The sequence below is a fragment of the Oncorhynchus keta genome, chromosome 1 (genome assembly GCF_023373465.1).
Source record: "Oncorhynchus keta strain PuntledgeMale-10-30-2019 chromosome 1, Oket_V2, whole genome shotgun sequence".
In the NCBI taxonomy this organism is placed as follows: Eukaryota; Metazoa; Chordata; class Actinopteri; order Salmoniformes; family Salmonidae; genus Oncorhynchus; species Oncorhynchus keta.
In genome coordinates, this window is record NC_068421.1 from 77,246,910 (window position 1) to 77,266,387 (window position 19,478).

Genomic DNA, 19,478 nt, shown 5'->3' on the forward strand with positions numbered 1-19,478 from the left:
AGGCTTTATCTTTGGGGTTTTCAAATCAAATCAGTTTGTCACGTGCACTCAATACAACAGGTGTAGTAGACCTTACAGTGAAATGCTTACTTACAGGCTCTAACCAATAGTGCAAAAAAGGTATTAGGTGATCTATACAGTGGGGACAACAAGTATTTGATAACCTGCAAAATCGGCAGTGTTTACTACTTACAAAGCATGTAGAGGTATGTCATTTGTATCATAGGTACACTTCAATTGTGATAGACGGAATCTAAATCAAAAATCCAGAAAGTCACATTGTGTGATTTTTAAGTAATTAATTTGCATTTTATTGCATGACATAAGTATTTGATCACCTACCAACCAGTAAGAATTACAGCTCACAGACCTGTTAGTTTTTCTTTAAGAAGCCCTCCTGTTCTCCACTCATTACCTGTATTAACTGCACCTGTTTGAACTCGTTACCTGTACAAAAGACACCTGTCCACACAAAAATTACAGACTACATGCTTTGTAAGTAAGTAGGAATCAAATACTTGTTCTCCCCACTGTAGGCAGGTAAAGAAATAAAACAGTAAAAAGACAGGCTATATACAGTAGCGAGGCTATAAAAGTAGCGAGGCTACAGACAGGTTAGTCAGGCTTATTGAGGTAGTATGTACCTATGGTTAAAGTGACTATGCATATATGATGAACAGAGAGTAGCAGTAGTGTAAAAGGGCGGGTGGTGAGTGGGACACAATGCAGATCGCCCGGTTAGCCAAAGTGCAGGAGCACTGGTTGGTCGGCGAAATTGAGGTAGTATGTACATGAATGTATAGTTAAAGTGACTATGCACAGATGATAAACAGATCGTGGCAGCAGTGTAAAAAGAGGGGTTGGGGTTGGCCAGGTCTGAATTCCTCCCTATAGGCAGTCTCGTCGTTGTCGGTGATCAGGCCGACCACCGTTGTGTCGTCAGCAAACTTAATGATGGTGTTGGAGTCGTGCCTGGCCATGCAGTCGTGGGTGAACAGGGAGTACAGGAGGGGACTGAGCACGCACCCCTGGGGAACTCCAGTGTTGAGGATCAGCGTGGCAGATGTGTTGATACCTACTCTCACCAACTGGGGGCGGCCCGTCAGGAAGTCCAGGATCCAGTTGCAGAGGGAGGTGTGTAGTCCCAGGATCCTTAGCTTAGTGATGAGCTTTGAGGGCACTATGGTGTTGAACGCAGAGCTGTAATCAATAAATAGCATTCTCACATAGGTGTTCCTTTTGTCCAGGTGGGAAAGGGCAGTGTGGAGTGCAATAGAGACAGCATCATCTTTGGATCTGTTTGGGCAGTATGCAAATTTGAGTGGGTCTAGAGTTTCTGGGATAATGGTGTTGATGTGAGCCATTACCAACATTTCAAAGCACTTCATGGCTACAGACGTGAGTGCCACGGATCTGTAGTCATTTAGGCAGGTTGCCTTTGTGTTTTTGGGCACAGGTACTGTGGTGGTCTGCTTGAAACATGTTGGTATTACAGACTCAATCAGGGACATGTTGAAAATGTCAGTGAAGACACCTGCCAGCTGGTCAGCACACGTCCTGGTAATCTGTCTGGCCCCGCAGCCTTGTGTATGTTGACCTGTTTAAATGTCTTACACACGTCGGCTATGGAGAGCGTGATCACACAGTCGCTTGGACAGCTGATGATCTCATGCATGCCTCAGTGTTGCTTGCCTCAAAGCGAGCATAGAAGTGATTTAGCTCGTCTGGTAGGCTTGCGTCACTGGGAAGGTCACAGCTGTGCTTCCCTTTGTAGTCTAATAGTTTGCAAGACCTGCCACATAAGACGAGCGTCAGAGCCGGTGTAGTATGATTCAATCTTACTCCTGTATTGATGCTTTGCCTGTTTGATGATTCGTCGCAGGGCATAGCAGGGTTTCTTGTAAGCTTCCGGGTTAGAGTCCAGCACAGTGAAAGCGGCAGCTCTACCCTTTAGCTCAGTGCGAATGTTGTCTGTAATACATGGCTTCTGATTGGCGTATGTCTGTAGTCATTGTGGGGACGACGTCCTCAATGCACTTATTGATAAAGCCAGTGACTGATGTGGTGTACTCCTCAATGCCATCGGAAGAATCCCGGAACATGTTCCAGTCTGTGATAGCAAAACCGTCCGCGTCTCTATGTGTGGAGTACAGGTGATCAAGAATTTTTTTCCCTCTGGTTGCACATTTAACATGTTGATGGAAATTTGGTAGGCCTGATTTAACTTTCCCTGCATTAAAGTCTCCGGCCACTAGGAGCGCCACCTCTGGTTTTACAGAAATGTTTGGCAATCGACAAGAAATGCCTTGAAGATCGACAAGTTGAACGGGTCGACCGTTTGGTGATCACTGAATTAGATACTTGGAAAAATTTGTCTGGGCACTACCGTACCTGGCTTTGCAGACTGCTCTTGTTAAGGTACTGGCTCCATGGGTCCGGTATCTGTTCATCTCTTCCTGCTGCTGCTGTACGAGAGTTGATCTTCAGAAGGTAACAACCCTGAGAACCATACCTCTGCTTCATATCCTCATACACAGAGTCAGCTCTGAGAGCACAAAAGAAAAAAATATATACAATTACAATGACTGGCTAAGAATGACATATTAACAGTTTAAAGCAGTGGTAAAATAAAGGGGAAATCAAGTATATATACATACACACACTGCTCAAAAAAAATAAAGGGAACACTAAAATAACACATCCTAGATCTGAATGAAATATTCTTATTAAATACTTTTTTCTTTACATAGTTGAATGTGCTGACAACAAAATCACACACAAATTATCAATGGAAATCAAATTTATCAACCCATGGAGGTCTGGATTTGAAGTCCCAATCAAAATTAAAGTGGAAAACCACGCTACAGGCTGATGCAACTTTGATATAATGTTCTTAAAACAAGTCAAAATGAGGCTCAGTAGTGTGTGTGGCTATATGACCTCCCTACAACGCCTGGGCATGCTCCTGATGAGGTGGCGGATGGTCTCCTGAGGGATCTCCTCCCAGACCTGGACAAAAGCATCCGCCAACTCCTGGACAGTCTGTGGGGCAACGTGGCGTTGGTGGATGGAGCGAGACATGATGTCCCAGATGTGCTCAATTGGATTCAGGTCTGGGGAACGGGCAGGCCAGTCAATAGCATCAATGCCTTCCTCTTGCAGGAACTGCTGACGCACTCCAGCCACATGAGGTCTAGCATCGTCTTGCATTAGGAGGAACCCAGGGCCAACCGCACCAGCATATGGTCTCACAAGGGGTCTGAGGATCTCATCTCGGTACCTAATGGCAGTCAGGCTACCTCTGGCGAGCACATGGAGGGCTGTGCGGCCCCCCAAAGAAATGCCACCCCACACCATGACTGACCCACCGCCAAACCGGTCATGCTGGAGGATGTTGCAGGCAGCAGAGCGTTCTCCACGGCGTCTCCAGTCTGTCACATGTGCTCAGTGTGAACATGCGAATTTGCCAATCTTGGTGTTCTCTGGCAAATGCCAAACCTCCTGCAGTGTTGGGCTGTAAGCACAACCCCCACCTGTGGACATTGGGCCCTCATACTACCCTCATGGAGTCTGTTTCTGACCGTTTGAGCAGACATGCACATTTGTGGCCTGCTGGAGATCATTTTGCAGGGCTCTGGCAGTGCTCCTCCTGCTCCTCCTTGCACAAAGGCGGAGGTAGCGGTCTTGCTGCTGGGTTGTTGCCCTCCTACGGCCTCCTCCACGTCTCCTGATGTACTGGCCTGTCTCCTGGTAGCGCCTCCATGCTCTGGACACTACGCTGACAGACACAGCAAACCTTCTTGCCACATCTCGCATTGATGTGCCATCCGGGATGAGCTGCACTACCTGAGCCACTTGTGTGGGTTGTAGCCGCCAGCATTCAAAAGTGACCAAAACATCAGCCAGGAAGAATAGGAACTGAGAGGTGGTCTCTGGTCCCAACCTGCAGAACCACTCCTTTATTGGGGGTGTCTTGCTAAATGCCTATAATTTCCACCTGTTGTCTATTCCATTTGCACAACAGCATGTGAAATTTATTGTCAATCAGTGTTGCTTCCTAAGTGGACAGTTTGATTTCACAGAAGTGTGATTGACTTGGAGTTACATTGTGTTGTTTAAGTGTTCCCTTAATTTTTTTGAGCAGTGTATATATATATATTATTTTCTGGACCTACCACATGTACACATCTCATTGTTATTAAATTATTACAGACTAATTGTTTTTTGCACCCACCATGCGTCATAGCCGAAATGGTCATGTGAGGTTACATGTGTATATTTTGGGATATGCGCACTCAGTTTGTTTGACCTGACGAAGATCCGTTTCGGATCGAAACGTTGTCAATAAAGTGGAGAACTGGGAGCTTTAACAGTGTGCGGGCCTTCTTGTTCTATACTGTCCATGGCAGACGCAACATTCCCCAAAGCTTGTCCAAGTCACGCCAGTGGTGTCTGAGATATCATGCGTGACTAACAAACATACAGAGACAGATCTATAGTCCCCCCTTTGGTCATTTTTTTAAACGTACGAATGGACAGAGACGAATCCATAGACTCAGAGAATTTAACATTTTAAAAAGGCTACAACTTAGCCTAACCAGTAAACAGCATCCGGCCATATTTTTACAGCCAGTAAAATAAAATCAAATGATTCACATCCCGCCATTATTTTATTATAAAAATACATTCTCAATCCACATGAATCATCCCATGGTTCGTTCATGCATCAAGGTTAGGCTAATAGTGAGGTTTTAATTCAAGGTTGTGTACTGGTAAAAATAAAAGGATTCCATAACTGCCGGGTGGGGAACAAAATCAACACCCTCCTCTTTACTGCTTTGGTCTAATGATGCAGAGGGCCACACACACACACACAGAAGAGCTGAGGTAATAGACTTGGCTGTCGAGAGAAAGCGAGAGACCGTGTCTGTGTGTGCATGCAAGTGTGTGTGTGTCTATTACCCACCTCTGTTCGTCCCCCTGGCTCATGTCATGCAGGAGGACGTAGTATTTGAGTGTGTTGGGGATGAACCACTTGGGGTTGGTGTACTCTCCATTGTGCTGGATCATGTGCTGCTCCTGAGACAGCTTGAGGAACTGCTCCACTGGTACAGCCTCACTGGACGACACCACCAACAGACCTGCGGAATCACCAGTCAAGGAACCACAACCAGAGAGATGGGGGGGGGCGAGAGCAGCAAAAGGAGAGGAGAATGAGTAGGGAGTGTGGGGAGAGAGGATGAAATTAGAGAAGGGGAAATAGCTGGAGAGTGACAGAGGGACAAACGGAAAAATGATAATGCCCTTTTAGTGTAAAAGCTGTTTGAAAAGACAGTCTTTTGATTTGATATTGAGACCTTTAAAAATAGTTGAGACTTGTGCAGTAGGCTGTAGGCTCAACGCATTATCACTGACCCCCTGACTTTTCCCACATTTTGTTATTATACAACCTGATTATAAAATTGATTAAATTGTCCTCCACCCCTCAATCTACACACAATACCCCATAATGACAAAGCAAAAACAGGTTTCGACTAAACTTCTTGCTAAACTTAACTAGGCCAATTAGATAACATAATTAATCATTCAGACCCTTTCAGTGTACCTTGTGGAAGCACCTTTAGCAGCAATTACAGCCTAGAGTCTTCTTGTTTATGACGTTACAAGCTTGGCACACCTGTATTTGGGGAGTTTCTACCATTCCTCTCTACAGATCCTCTCATGCTCTGTCAGGGTGGATGGGGATCATCGTGCACAGCTATTTTCAGGTCTCTCCGAAGATGTTAGATCAGGTTCAATTCCAGACACTGGCTAGGCCACTCAAGGACATTCAGAGACTTGTCCAGAAGCCATTCCTGCATTGTATTGGCTGTGTGCTTAGGGTCGTTGTACTGTTGGAAGTCTGAAGTCCTGAGTGCTCTGGAGCAGTTTTTCATCAAGGATCTCCATACTTTGCTCCGTTCATCTTTCCCTCTAACCTGACCAGTCTCCCAGTCCCTGAAAAACATCCCCACAGAATGATGCTACCACCACCATAATTCTCTGTAGGGATGGCACCAGGTTTCCTCCAGACATAACCTTTGGCATTCAGGCCAAAGAGTTCAATCTTGGTTTCACCAGACCAGAGAATCTTGTTTCTCATGGTCTGAGTCCTTTAGGAAAACTCCAAGCGGGCTGTCATGTGCCTTTTACTGAGGAGTGGCTTCTATCTGGCCACTCTACCAAAAATGTCTGATTGGTGGAGTGCTGCAGAGATGGTTGTCCTTCTCCCATCTCCACAGAGGAACTCTATCGGAGTGACCATCAAGTTCTTGGTCTCCTCCTTGACCAAGGCCCTTCTCCCCCAATTGCTCAGTTTGGCCAGGCAGCCAGCTGGAATAGAATACTCTTGGTGGTTACAAACTTCTTCCATTTAATAATGATGGAGGCCATTGTGTTCTTGGGGACCTTCAATGCTGCAGACACTTGACCAGATCTGTCACTCGACACAATTCTGTCTCAGAGCTCTACAGAGTACGGACAATTCCTTCGACCTCATGGCTTATTTTTTGCTCTGACATGCACTGTCAACTGTGGGACATTATATAGACTAGACTGATTAAATCGGAATGGCTGATTAATTAGGGCCGATTTCAAGTTTTCATAACAATCGGAAATCTGTATTTTTGGACACCGATTTGGCCGATTTGTTTTTACATCTTTATTTAACTAGGCAAGTCAGTTAAGAACACATTCTTATTTTCAATGATGGCCTAGGAACGGTGGGTTAACTGCCTTGTTCAGGTGCATAACAACAGATTTTCACCTTTTCAGCTCGGGGATTCAATCTTGCAACCTTACTAGTCCAACGCCCTAACCACCTGCCTCTCATTGCACTCCACGAGGAGCCTGCCTGTTACACGAATGCAGTAAGCCAAGGTAAGTTGCTAGCTAGCATTAACTTCTTATAAAACACAATCATAATCACTAGTTAACTACACATGGTTGATGATATTACTAGTTTATCTAGCGTGTCCTGCGTTGCATATAATCGATGCGGTGCGTATTCGCAAAAAAGGACCGTCCTTGCTCCAACGTGTACCTAACCATAAACATCAATGCCTTTCTTAAAATCAATACACAGAAGTATATATTTTTAAACCTGCATATTGAGCTTAAAGAAATCCAGGTTAGCAGCCAATATTAACCAGGTGAAATTGTGTCACTTCTCTTGCATTCATTGCACGCAGAGTAAGGTTATATGCAACAGTTTGGGCCGCCTAATTTGCCAGAATTTTACGTAATTATGACAAAACATTGAAGGTTGTACAATATAACAGGAATATTTAGACTTATGGATGCCACCCATTAGATAAAATACAGAACGGTTCCGTATTTCACTGAAATAAAACGTTTTGTTTTCGAAATGATGGTTTCCGGATTCGACCATATTGATTAACTTAGGCTCGTATTTCTGTGTGTTATTAAGTTATAATTAAGTCCGATTTGATAGAGCAGTCTGACTGAGCAATGGAAGGCACCAGCAGGCTTGTAAGCATTCATTCAAACAGCACTTTTGTGCGTTTTGCCAGCAGCTCTTTTCTGTGCTTCAAGCACAGCGCTTTTTATGACTTCAAGCCCATCAACCCGAGATTAGGCTGGTGTAACCGATTCGAAATGACTAGCTAGTTAGCGGGGTGCGCGCTAATAGAGTTTCAAACGTCACTCACTGACACTTGGAGTAGTTATTCCCCTTGCTCTGCATGGGTAACGCTGTTGTGTTCCTGGTTCGAGCCCAGGTAGGGAAGAGGAGAGGGACGGAAGCTATACTGTTACACTGGCAATACTAAAGTGCCTATAAGAACATCCAATAGTCAAAGGTATATGAAATACAAATACAATAACTACAATCTAAAACTTCTTACCTGGGAATATTGAAGACTCATGTTAAAAAGGAACCACCAGCTTTCGTATGTTCTCATGTTCTGAGCAAGGAACTTAAATGTTAGCTTTCTTACATAGCACATATTGCACTTTTACTTTCTTCTCCAACACTTTGTTTTTGCATTATTTAAACCAAATTGAACATGTTTCATTATTTATTTGAGGCTAAATTGATTTTATGGATGAATTATATTAAGTTAAAATAAGTGTTCATTCAGTATTGTTGTAATTGTCATTATTTCAAATGTTTAAAAAATAAATTTTAAAAAAGGGCCAATTAATCGGCATCGGCTTTTTTTGGTCCTCCAATAATCGGTATCGGCATTGAAAAATCAATCGGTCGACCTCTAATATAGACAGGTGTGTGCCTTTCCAAATCATGCCCAATCAATTGAATTTACCACAGGTGGACTCCAATAAAGTTGTAGAAACATCAAGGATGATCAATGTTAACAGGATACACGGGAGCTCAATTTCCAGTCTCATAGCAAATAGTCTAAATACTTATGTAAATAAGGTAACTGTTTATAAGATTTAATACGTTTGCAAAAATTTCTAAAAACGTGTTTTCACTTCGTCAGTATGGGGTATAGTGTAAATTGATGAGGATTTGTTTTAATTTAATCCATTTTAGAATAAGGCTGTAACGTAACTAAATGTGGAAAAAGGGAATGGGTCTGAATATTTTGTATATGTATACCGAATGCACTGTATATGATCACACTGGTAATATATAATTTTTTGTAATAAAAAAAACAAAGTCAGGTACTTAATTGTTACCTAGAAATGATTTAATTTTGAGATTTGATTTATCATGATCATAGTGTTTATTGTAGTATGGTGAAGCAGAGAAGGATACAGGCGAGGTAGTGGTTGAGGAACTCATGGTCGGAGGCAGGCATTGACTGGAGGAAGCTCTCCCTGTACGCCTCAAACCAGGGAGTCGTGGCTGGAGAGAGGACAACAACAAAATGAGAGACAGTACATCACTCTAACCTCACCTCCATGCAACACAACCCTGAGAGAGTGGAGCTGCAGAGACCACCTGAAGCCTGTACCCAGGGGTGCTGGTGAGATAGGTCTATACACACCCAGCTCAACCCGACAGGAGAGGCTGGGAAGTGACACACACATACACACACACACACACACATTGCTGAAGGGTCTGATTGTGTAGCTGCAACAAATGATACTCAGGGAGAGAAATAAATGAATGATTAGCCAGATGAGAGAGGAAGGATTTTACCAGCACTCAATTCTTATTTTATCTTAAACCCCATTGAGATGCAGAGAACATCTTGCTGCTTATTGCAGCCTATATTTGTCATCAAGAGATACACCCAGTATTGTCAGAAGAACAACCAGCGTCAGGCAGTAATGTTGACAGGACAATGAGGATCAAAGCAAGTGTAGATACCTATGTAACATAACACCTGGATGAGTGAGGAAATAGTACCGGAGTCAGTATGCAGACAGAACTCGTCCAATAAAAAGCTCTAGTGATCTTTAAAAGGTGTGCCCTTACATCCTGGTAATTCCACCATGTCTGGTTCTCTCGCTCTTCACAACACAAACACAGCAGGCTCTGTGTTTGGACTAGATCCACTGATAAGGGAACTGTACAGAGCTGTCGGTGTCTCGCTCTATGCGTGGAAGCCAAAACCGACAGACTCACGTATATATTTGGACAGAGGACAGCTCTTCTCGTCAGCTCTACAAAAATATAGGCCTAAATAAATAGCACAGCAAGAAGCAACAATCAAATCAAAAGAGATCATCGAAACTTAGATTCAATCGGAATATGGATGGAGAAACTTTAAACCAAGACTGCCAGTAAAACAATAATTTGGTTATATAGCAGTACATTTACTATGGTAGAACACAGGCACAACAGCACAATGAGGCAGATGAACCTATAAACCTCTGGGCACGGCTCCAGTCCATTTTCCAAAAAGATTAGGCAGTAAGACATTTACATTAATCATTGTATGGCAGAGAAATCATGAGAAAGGGAACCTAAAGCCACCAGAGGTCAGTCTGGTGCTGCACGTTATATACCGAAACTTCACTACTTTTTCGATACTAGAACATGAAAAATGGTTTGGTACCAGAATTTGTGTTACTTTAGGAACATCTGTCAAATGTGTCTCACGTCATATGCCATTTGAGAGGATCGAGTCTGTCTTGTAATTTGTCTGAATCTTTTCAAGGGGGCAGTCTCAAGCCAGGCGGCGCTTATGCATACAGCGCAAGTAACTTTTGAAAAACAAGCGAGAGATCATAGATCAACATTCTAAAACGACAAAAAACTTTTCTTTTTTTTTTTTACACATGGCAATGTAACTGTCATTATTCTACTAAGTTTTAATTATTTGAGTGACAATGACATGAACATATATATATATAAACCTTTATTTAACTAGGCACGTCAGTTAAGAACAAATTCTTATTTTCAATGACGGCCTAGGAACTGTGGGTTAACTGCCTTGTTCAGGGGCAGAACGACAGATTTTTACCTTATCAGCTCGGAGATTTGATCTTGCAACCTTTATAAATCCAATGCTCTAAACACTAGGCTACCTGCCTATATTCAGCATGACATTTATGTGAGCATTATAATATGATTACACAAGTGAAAAATCATGTGAAATGCACTCATAACTTGACAGCAATATATTTAGACTGGGCTTGCTCGCAGTAGCCACTAGCCCTGGGTGGAGAATTGCACCCTGGGAAGTGAAATGTACTATGCTGTGTAAATTCCATTGTATTTCTATTGCGTATAGAGTATTTCAATATAGAAGCTTCAGAAAGTAGCTTCAAAGTATTTCTTGTTTTGTAACTATTAATTTAATACATCAAAATAGTTAGCTGTAATGAATCCTAGGTCTAAAGAATGTAATTTGACACTATATTATGGCCATAGATGAGAAGATTAACCTTGATATGTATCAAATTATATTTCAGTTTTTGTAAATACATTTTGTATGCCGAGTCTCATACATGGTTTTGCATAATTAACATTTTTGATATTCTTGCCATTCCACTGCTGGCTTGCTTCTGAAGCTAAGCAGGGTTGGTCCTAGTCAGTCCCTGGATTGGAGACCAGATGCTGCTGGAAGTGGTGTTGGAGAGCCAGTAGGAGGCACTCTTTCCTCTGGTCTAAAAAAATATCCCAATGCCCTCAAAACATAATGGTCACCTAATAATCCCCAGTTTACAATTGGCTCATTCATCCCCCTCCTCTCCCCTGTAACTATTCCCCAGGTCATTGCTGTAAATTAGAATGTGTTCTTAGTTAACTTACCTGGTAAAATAACAGATAAATAAGAAATATAAAAATATATTTTGCTGAATATAGAATATATTCTATTTATTCTACTAGTTATCAACATATTGTTCAATGTTTCAAAAAATTAAGCTGAGGGGTTATTCTGTGACTTTAGCTAATATATGTTTTATTTGTTGCCATGGTATCATTCCAGTATTGTTCTGGTATTGAGCATTATGATACTAAACTAGATATCGAAGTATAAATTTTTTAAAATCTGCATATCTTGACAACACTAGGTCCGTTTTTGGAAAATGTAGAGACAACGGCGTAAATATGTGTCCACTGTCCTGCACAATTCATTTAGTGCCATATTTGTACTACGGCAATTTAGCCAAACCTGAAATTAGTCATTGAATGATTAGTTGATACTTTTAATAGCGTAGTTTGTACCTTGTTAACAAACAAGCAAACCATGTGTCACCCATAATCATTTCCTATACCTTACTTTTCAAAGAGGACCACAGGTTAAAGCTGATTGAGAGAGAACAGAAGGAAGCAGGAGTTATATGCTACTAACGCTCATACATAGGTGTAAAATACTATTTGAAACCATTTCAAATACATTAGCTGTACTTGATTGAGCTTGCCTGGCAAAATGGAACCAATATACCAACCAAGGAAAGGCCAGTTTCAATTATAAAAATGGAGGATGTTAGGAGAGAAGGACAGTCTGCTACAGTTATGCTACAGAGAGAAAGAAGAACGGAGGGAGGGATAGCTGTAAAGGGAAAGAAGAGAGGTGGAGAGGTAGGGCCACCCCCTACATAGATATTGTGAGGTTATGTCGGGTGAGGCCAGGTGAGATGAGAGTACAGGTACCTGTATAATGCTTGGAGGTGCTGAGTTCCGTTAGTGTGTCCCTCCAGTCACTGTACCAGGGGACGCTAGCTTTAACAGAGCGATCTGACGAGGGGAGAGAGTCAGGGACTAGCGTTAGCAACATCCCATTACCTGTACAGGATCTCCCACTGATGTTTACCACTCATAGCTCATCCGCAGTACCAATATCATAGATAGTATACATCACATTGTAGATACCACGTTGTTGCTAGTTGACCACTGTAGGGAAAACCAGGGAAGAGCAGCAGTATATGAGACTGTGCTGCTGGAGAGGGTCATTCTCACCACCATGGCTACCACTTTGACCTACAAATGTGACCTACAGCTTGGAAAAAAGGTTAGCCCAAATCATAAGCTTAGCTTCCAGTTTAGCTTCCAACAAAACAGTGAAGACATAACATACCATTTCTATGCTCCATTCATAGGTCTAAGGGAGAAATAGGAGAGCCATAGTTGGGTTGACTTAACTGTAGGTTAGGGTTATAGGAGGCTGTTTGATCCAAGCAAGGTCCACTAATAGGATGGGAGAAATAGAGTAGATTGGAGAGGTTTATGGATGTGGACCAGCAGGGGGAAACACACGCTTTGATAGAGTCACCACAAAGTTGCTGCACTGCTACCCAAAGGTCATTCCTTGTGGAAATGGAACAGGAATCTCCATTAACCTTCCTGAAATATCTCTAGGGTGTATTCATATAATGAACCAGGTGTTCATCCAACATCTTTGTGAGCAAACATTATGACAGGCCTAATGGAAACACCAAATGTTGCGGTTAAACTTTCCAAATGTCCACAAAACAAAATACGCGTGGGATCTTTTCTTAATGGTAAAATTAATTATGCAAGAACTGTAGTTGTTAACTCTTACACGCAAATATTGAATATAACAACCATCATATTGAAGTAAATTTGGAGTCACGCGATGACATGTGTGGCTCTCCAACTACGACTTGGAAAAGCATGCAGTTTATTAGGCTACAGATGAAATAAGTTATGATGAACTTCACAGGGTGGTGAATGTGCAAGGCGATGAGCTTGATGCTCCTTTCTAATAAATATCAAGGGTCTTATTCTGGTGATATGATGATCAATGCTTGGCTGCCACTTTACAATAAAAAAATATTTAACTCCTTTGTCATTAGTATCATCATGTAGGCTATATCCGCACTGTATCTGCCAGCTGTTGGCTTGAGCGCACATGCCAATACCAGAGTTGGCATATTTGTGTTAAAACCATCAGTAGATTTGAAAATGAGATGGAAACCCATTTAACTTTTTTTTCTTTTTTTTTCTCGATACATGGAAATTTAACTACAAAAGGTATTTTTATGTGCAGTCACCTCATACAGCCTTTTATCTGCAACAAGTCAATTTTCTGGAAACACATGTCTGGTGGGAAATTGTACAAATTGTTTTCATGCAGATTTGTGAATATCCGCATGAAAATCTATCATCAATTGGATGGAAACATAGCTATATACACTGAAAAATAATATGTCCTGCAAAAAGCATTTCTCTGAGCTAAATTTCAGGTAACTAAGTGTTTAGGGATATTTCTGTTCCACTGTCAAACGGCTTGACCTGTAACGTTGTAGGTTAGGACAGAGGTTGAAGTAGGCTCTTACCCAAGGGCCGTCCAGGTCAATAAAAGAGAAAATAAAACAAGAAGTTCATAAATTACAAAATGAACTAAATAAATTAACATGTAAATCACTCCCATATTGCAATATGTTTGCTGTTATTGTCTGTCTGGAAAACAATTTATTTTTAAATAAATCCTTCCAGTCATGCCTCTCTCCCGAGTGTCTGCTGCCATCTGCAGGACAGTCTATGAAACTACATGACAAGTATCACATTCATCATCAATAAACACAGCATTTCTATAACTCATTAAACACTCCATTCTTTACCCATGTCACACTCATCCCCTTCTTTCTCTGCCCAATTTACTCACCACTAATATTAAGGTCATAGTCTCCAGCGGTGATGGCATTGGCCACACCCCCCTCTGCTGGTTGGCTCGCCAACACCACCTCGTTGAGGAGCCGTCGCTGAGCGGGGCTATGGACGCCGGAGGTGGGGACAGACGGGCGTTTAACCACATTGTTTACACTGATGCGAAGGTTCTTCACCACCTGCACCTGGTTGTTAGGGTCCCTCATGTGACCTATTGAGAGACCCGTATGGGAAAAGATTAGGCTACATACGCACAATATATATGCCATTTAGCAGACGCTTTTATCCAAAGCGACTTACAGTCATGTGTGCATACATTCTACGTATGGGTGGTCCCGGGAATCGAACCCACTACCCTGGCGTTACAAGCGCCATGCTCTACCAACTGTGCTACAGAAGGACCACAATCACACATCATATGTCTTTGAGCTGGACATGAGAAAATATAGGCTATTCAGATGTCACCAATAAACCACATGAGAGTGTTGATTGAAGTGTGCATCTCTTTTTTCCTTTCAGATACAGACAGTCAAATTAAGAAAATAATTTGAAATTTTAACAAGGGGGGGGGGGTGATGCTAAACGTGTGAAGAGACGTGGATGTGAGACTAAATTAAGGTAATATAAAACACCCAACTACTTTTGACTACTGCATGAAGGATTCACAGAAACAGCGTCCATACAACTTCATGCAGTAAGAACATTATCATGAGGCAGCATGTTTGGACAGCCAGACATCAAAGCACTCACATTCAAATGGTCATGTAGCCTAACTCTTATGGCACTTCTCCATAGCGAAGTGTTTTGTGTCCTCCTCTTAAGTCTGTCTGGCCTGTCAGCAATTTGGAAACATTCCTACAGAAATTAGATTACATTTGACTGAAAAGCAAGCACACACATACAGACCACTGAAAAGCAAAATGTATGTAAACAATGTGTGAGAATGCCACAACCTGTTTGCGGGAGTAACATCTCAATTTCGAGGAATTTCCCCCAGAATACACACAACACCAGCTCAGCAGCTGCTTAATTGTTAGTAAGTCTATTGTTGTTCTACAGGAAGCTGTGACAACCGTGCTGTAATGTAGAGCTGTCACCCTCTGGGGAGACAGGTGCAGGAAGACAATAGGAAACCCCTAGTCCAACTCCTCCCCTCTTGAGCAGAATATGTAAGCTATGCATTCCACAAATCTAATGTACATGGTGTCTTATGTGTCTATGGAGAGGTTATTTTTATTTATTTATTATTTTACCAATGGACAGTGCCTTAGACTGCTGCGCCACTCTGGAGGCCCGAAAGGGGTAATAAGACAACCAGGGTTATTACAGGTCAGTGACTATAATGGATGTGATTTTATCATAGCCTGATGATTAAAACCCAGTCTTGTTTATTCCAAAACATGACAGTTTTCCAATTTCACATGAGCCATAGCAAAAAGAAACATGGTAGCTATGGATGTGATTGCTAGGCCTTTGTAGCAAGACTATATGGTAGCTATGGATATCAGATGGAAAGTACATAGCTAACTAGCTAGCTCGATTGCATAAAGAGTAAGGTAGCCAGGACATTTCATTGTCAGACCATGAGTAACCTGGAAATTTAAATGCCAGTGGTAAACTAGCACTAAGCCAAATTACTAATACAAGTACAGTTTAAGTCAGAAGTTTACATATACCTTTGCCAAATACATTTGAACTCGGTTTCACAATTCCTGACATTTAATCCTAGCAAAAAATTCCCTGTCTCAGGTCAGTTCGGATCACCGCTTTATTGTAAAAATGTGAAATGTCAGAATAATAGCAGAGAGAATGATTTATTTCAGCATTTATTTATTTCATCACATTCCCAGTGGGTTAGAAGTTTACATACACTCAATTAGTATTTGGTAGCATTGCCTTTAAATTGTTTAACTTGGGTCAAACGTTTTGAGTCGCCTTCCAGAAGCTTCCCTCAATAAGTTGGGTGAATTTTGGCCAATTCGTCCTGATAGAGCTGGTGAAACTGAGTCAGGTTTGTTGGCCTCCTTTCTCACACACGCTTTTTCAGTTCTGCCCACAAATGTTAGGTCTAATAGGATTGAGGTCAGGGCTTTGTGATGGCCACTCCAATAGCTTGACTTTGTTGTCCTTATACAATTTTGCCACAACTTTTGAAGTATGCTTGGGGTCATTGTTCATTTGGAAGACCCATTTGCGACCAAGCTTTAACTTCAATATATCCACAATTTTCCCTCCCTCATGATGCCATCTATTTTGTGAAGTGCACCAGTCTCTCCTGAAGCAAAGCACCCCCACAAAATAATGCTGCCACTAGAGGTCGACCGATTATGATTTTTCAACGCCGGTACCGATTATTGGATGACCAAAAAAGCCGATATCGATTATTGGAGGACCATAAAAGCCAATACCGATTAATCTGCCGATTAAAAAATATATATTTGTAATAATGACAATTACAACAATAGTGAATTAACACTTATTTTAACTATATAAAACATATATAAACTATATAAAACATCAATAAAATCAACTTAGCCTCAAATAAATAATGAAACATGTTCAATTTGGTTTAAATAATGCAAAAACAACGTGTTGGAGAAGAAAGTAAAAGTGCAATATGTTCTATGTAAGAAGCTAACGTTTAAGTTCCTTGCTCAGAACATGAGAACATATGAAAGCTGGTCGTTTCTTTTAACATGAGTCTTCAATATTCCCAGGTAAGAAGTTCTAGGTTGTAGTTATTATAGGACTATTTCCCTCTATACCATTTGTATTTCATTAACCTTTGACTAATAGATGTTCTTATAGGCAGTTTAGTATTGCCAGTGTAACAGTATAGCTTCCGTCCCTCTCCTCTTCCCTACCTGGGCTCGAACCAGGAACACAACGACAACAGCCACCCTCGAAGCAGCGTTACCCATGCATAGCAAGGGAAACAACCACAGGCTCAGAGCTAGTAATGTTTGAAATGCTATTAGCGTGTGCTAACTAGCTAGCCATTTCACTTCGGTTACACCAGCCTCAGGAGTTGATAGGCTTGAAGGCAAACAGCGGAATGCTTGACGCACAACGTAGAGCTGCTGGCAAAACGCACGAAAGTGCTGTTTGAATGAATGTTTACGCGCCTGCTTCTGCCTACCACAGCTCAGTCAGATACTGCCCCTGAACAGGCAGTTAACCCACTGTTCCTAGGCCGTCATTGAAAATAAGTTGTTCTTAAACTGACTTGCCTAGTTAAATAAAGGAAAAATAAAAAGTCAGTAACACTGGCTGTTAGCTGGCTAAGCACGCTTGAAATTGGTTAAAATAGAAAGCAGACAGTCTACTTTCAAGGTGCAGCAAAACAACTTAGTATGACAGGAGACGCTTAACTCCCACGTCCCTGTCAGCCCCACTTAACGTTAGTCTAACTGGGCCTCTTCCCAGTCCTTTGACACCAGGAAGCCTTCTTTGCTAACGGCATTTAGCTGCAAAGACACCCAAGACGGTTGCAGACGTACGACAATGGAGGACATATCGTGTCCTATCGGGTGACACATTGAAGAAACAAGACAAAGGCCTCTGTTTCAGCACCACATCTGCTACTGGTTAACCATTCCTGTCACTTGACTTGAATGCCAAAGTGACGGCAGTAGCTGTGGAGTGTAGCTAGCTAGTTAGCTTAGCTAACGTTAGCGAGCTTAGCTGGCTAGGATAACATGCTACGTTAATGTTAAGTAGCTAGCTAAAAACGGTGGACATAAAAACACACAACTGTCGCAATAGCTTGATTTTAGATTCCCCTTGTGTACGGTGGAAGTTCGAGCATGAAAACGTCAAGTTGTTGTATATAAAAGCCCTTACCTTCGGAGGTTAACCGGCAGAAAGGTCTTAACAGCTCCGAGAAATTAAGGTTGTTTTTACGAGTCATTTTTTCCGCATCTTCGCTGCACAGGACAGCCACCATTGGAACAAACGAGTCCTGGATGAACTCCTGCACAGACTGTAGGCACTGAGCCATTGCGGTCTGCTTGAGAGGCCCAGACTACGAAATTGTATTTCTCTCTGGATTTCGATAGTGAAAAGCTCTCCGCTTCTGAGTTGAAAACAACTCCCCTACTGACAGTACAAAGCAGCGGTGTTGAATTCTACAGTTGCCTGATTCGCTTCGGTCGTCACTAGTTACAACAGCCACAAAGTCATAAACTCCGCCTATTTTTAAAATGTCTCTTCGTTATTTAACCATACTACAAACATTATTTTTATTTATTTTTTATTTTACCTTTATTTAACTAGGCAAGTCAGTTAAGAACAAATTCTTATTTTCAATGACGGCCTAGGAATTAACAGTGGGTTAACTGCCTGTTCAGGGGCAGAACGACAGATTTGTACCTTGTCAGCTCGGGCATTTGAACTGGCAACCTTCCGGTCACTAGTCCAACGCTCTAACCACTAGGCTACCCTGCCGCCCCATTATGCGTAACTCTAACCTTAAATTAAGACAAAAAAGTACATTTTTTAAAATGCATTTTTACGATATAGCCAAATGTGACTTTGTGGCTATGCTATTTAGTGGAAACCATTCGCTTCTGAGAAATGTGCAATTGCAGCCCGTAACTCCTGCATCTGCAGGAACCCCTTTATACTTATATTGGTACATGTTTAAACAACAATAACCGAGAGATAGGGGCGCAGCAGTATAGTAGGTACCAGTTGGATGCCAACCGCCGATAAACCCCACAAAAGAAGAAGCGAGGGCTACAACAGTAGACAGTGTCCTTCACCCAGTTTGTCGGCTACTGTTTTAATGGGAGTGATTCTGATTCATGCCTATGGGGATTGATTCATGTCAAAATTAAGCCTAGTGAGGCTACTGATACCTTTCACCAAGTCACCTAACGTCTCCCTAGCCCATAAGATACCTCCATGAATTAACGGGGACACGTTTTTTAGAAGGCATCAAACTGCTGACATGTTCATGTCACATAACACCTACACAAGTGGAGGCTGCTGAGGGGAGGATGGCTCATAATAATGGCTGGAATGGAGCAAATGGAATTTCATCAAACACATGGAAACATTTACATTACATTACATTTAAGTAATTTAGCAGACGCTCTTATCCAGAGTGACTTACAAATTGGTGCATTCACCTTATGACATCCAGTGGAACAGTCACTTTACAATAGTGCATCTAAATCTTTTAAGGGGGGTGAGAAGGATTACTTTATCCTATCCTAGGTATTCCTTAGAGGTGGGGTTTCAGGTGTCTCCGGAAGGTGGTGATTGACTCCGCTGTCCTGGCGTCGTGAGGGAGTTTGTTCCACCATTGGGGGGCCAGAGCAGCGAACAGTTTTGACTGGGCTGAGCGGGAACTGTACTTCCTCAGTGGTAGGGAGGCGAGCAGGCCAGAGGTGGATGAACGCAGTGCCCTTGTTTGGGTGTA

The 19,478-nt window shown here is 42.1% G+C and overlaps 1 protein-coding gene across 2 annotated transcripts in view; it reads right to left on the reverse strand.

Annotated features, from left to right (window-relative positions):
* LOC118384384 (trafficking protein particle complex subunit 8) overlaps positions 1-18,230 on the reverse strand; it is an 80,147-nt gene extending 61,917 nt beyond the window's left edge. For both annotated transcript variants that reach the window (XM_052461379.1, XM_052461374.1), the window contains exons 1-6: positions 17,897-18,230; positions 14,052-14,264; positions 12,077-12,160; positions 8,783-8,872; positions 4,967-5,141; positions 2,392-2,545 (exon numbers count right to left, since the gene is read on the reverse strand). In XM_052461379.1, the coding sequence (XP_052317339.1) occupies positions 2,392-2,545; positions 4,967-5,141; positions 8,783-8,872; positions 12,077-12,160; positions 14,052-14,264; positions 17,897-18,053 (873 nt within the window). In that variant the 5' untranslated portion in view covers positions 18,054-18,230. The remainder of the gene's footprint in view (positions 1-2,391; positions 2,546-4,966; positions 5,142-8,782; positions 8,873-12,076; positions 12,161-14,051; positions 14,265-17,896) is intronic.
* Positions 18,231-19,478: the final 1,248 nt, after the last annotated feature.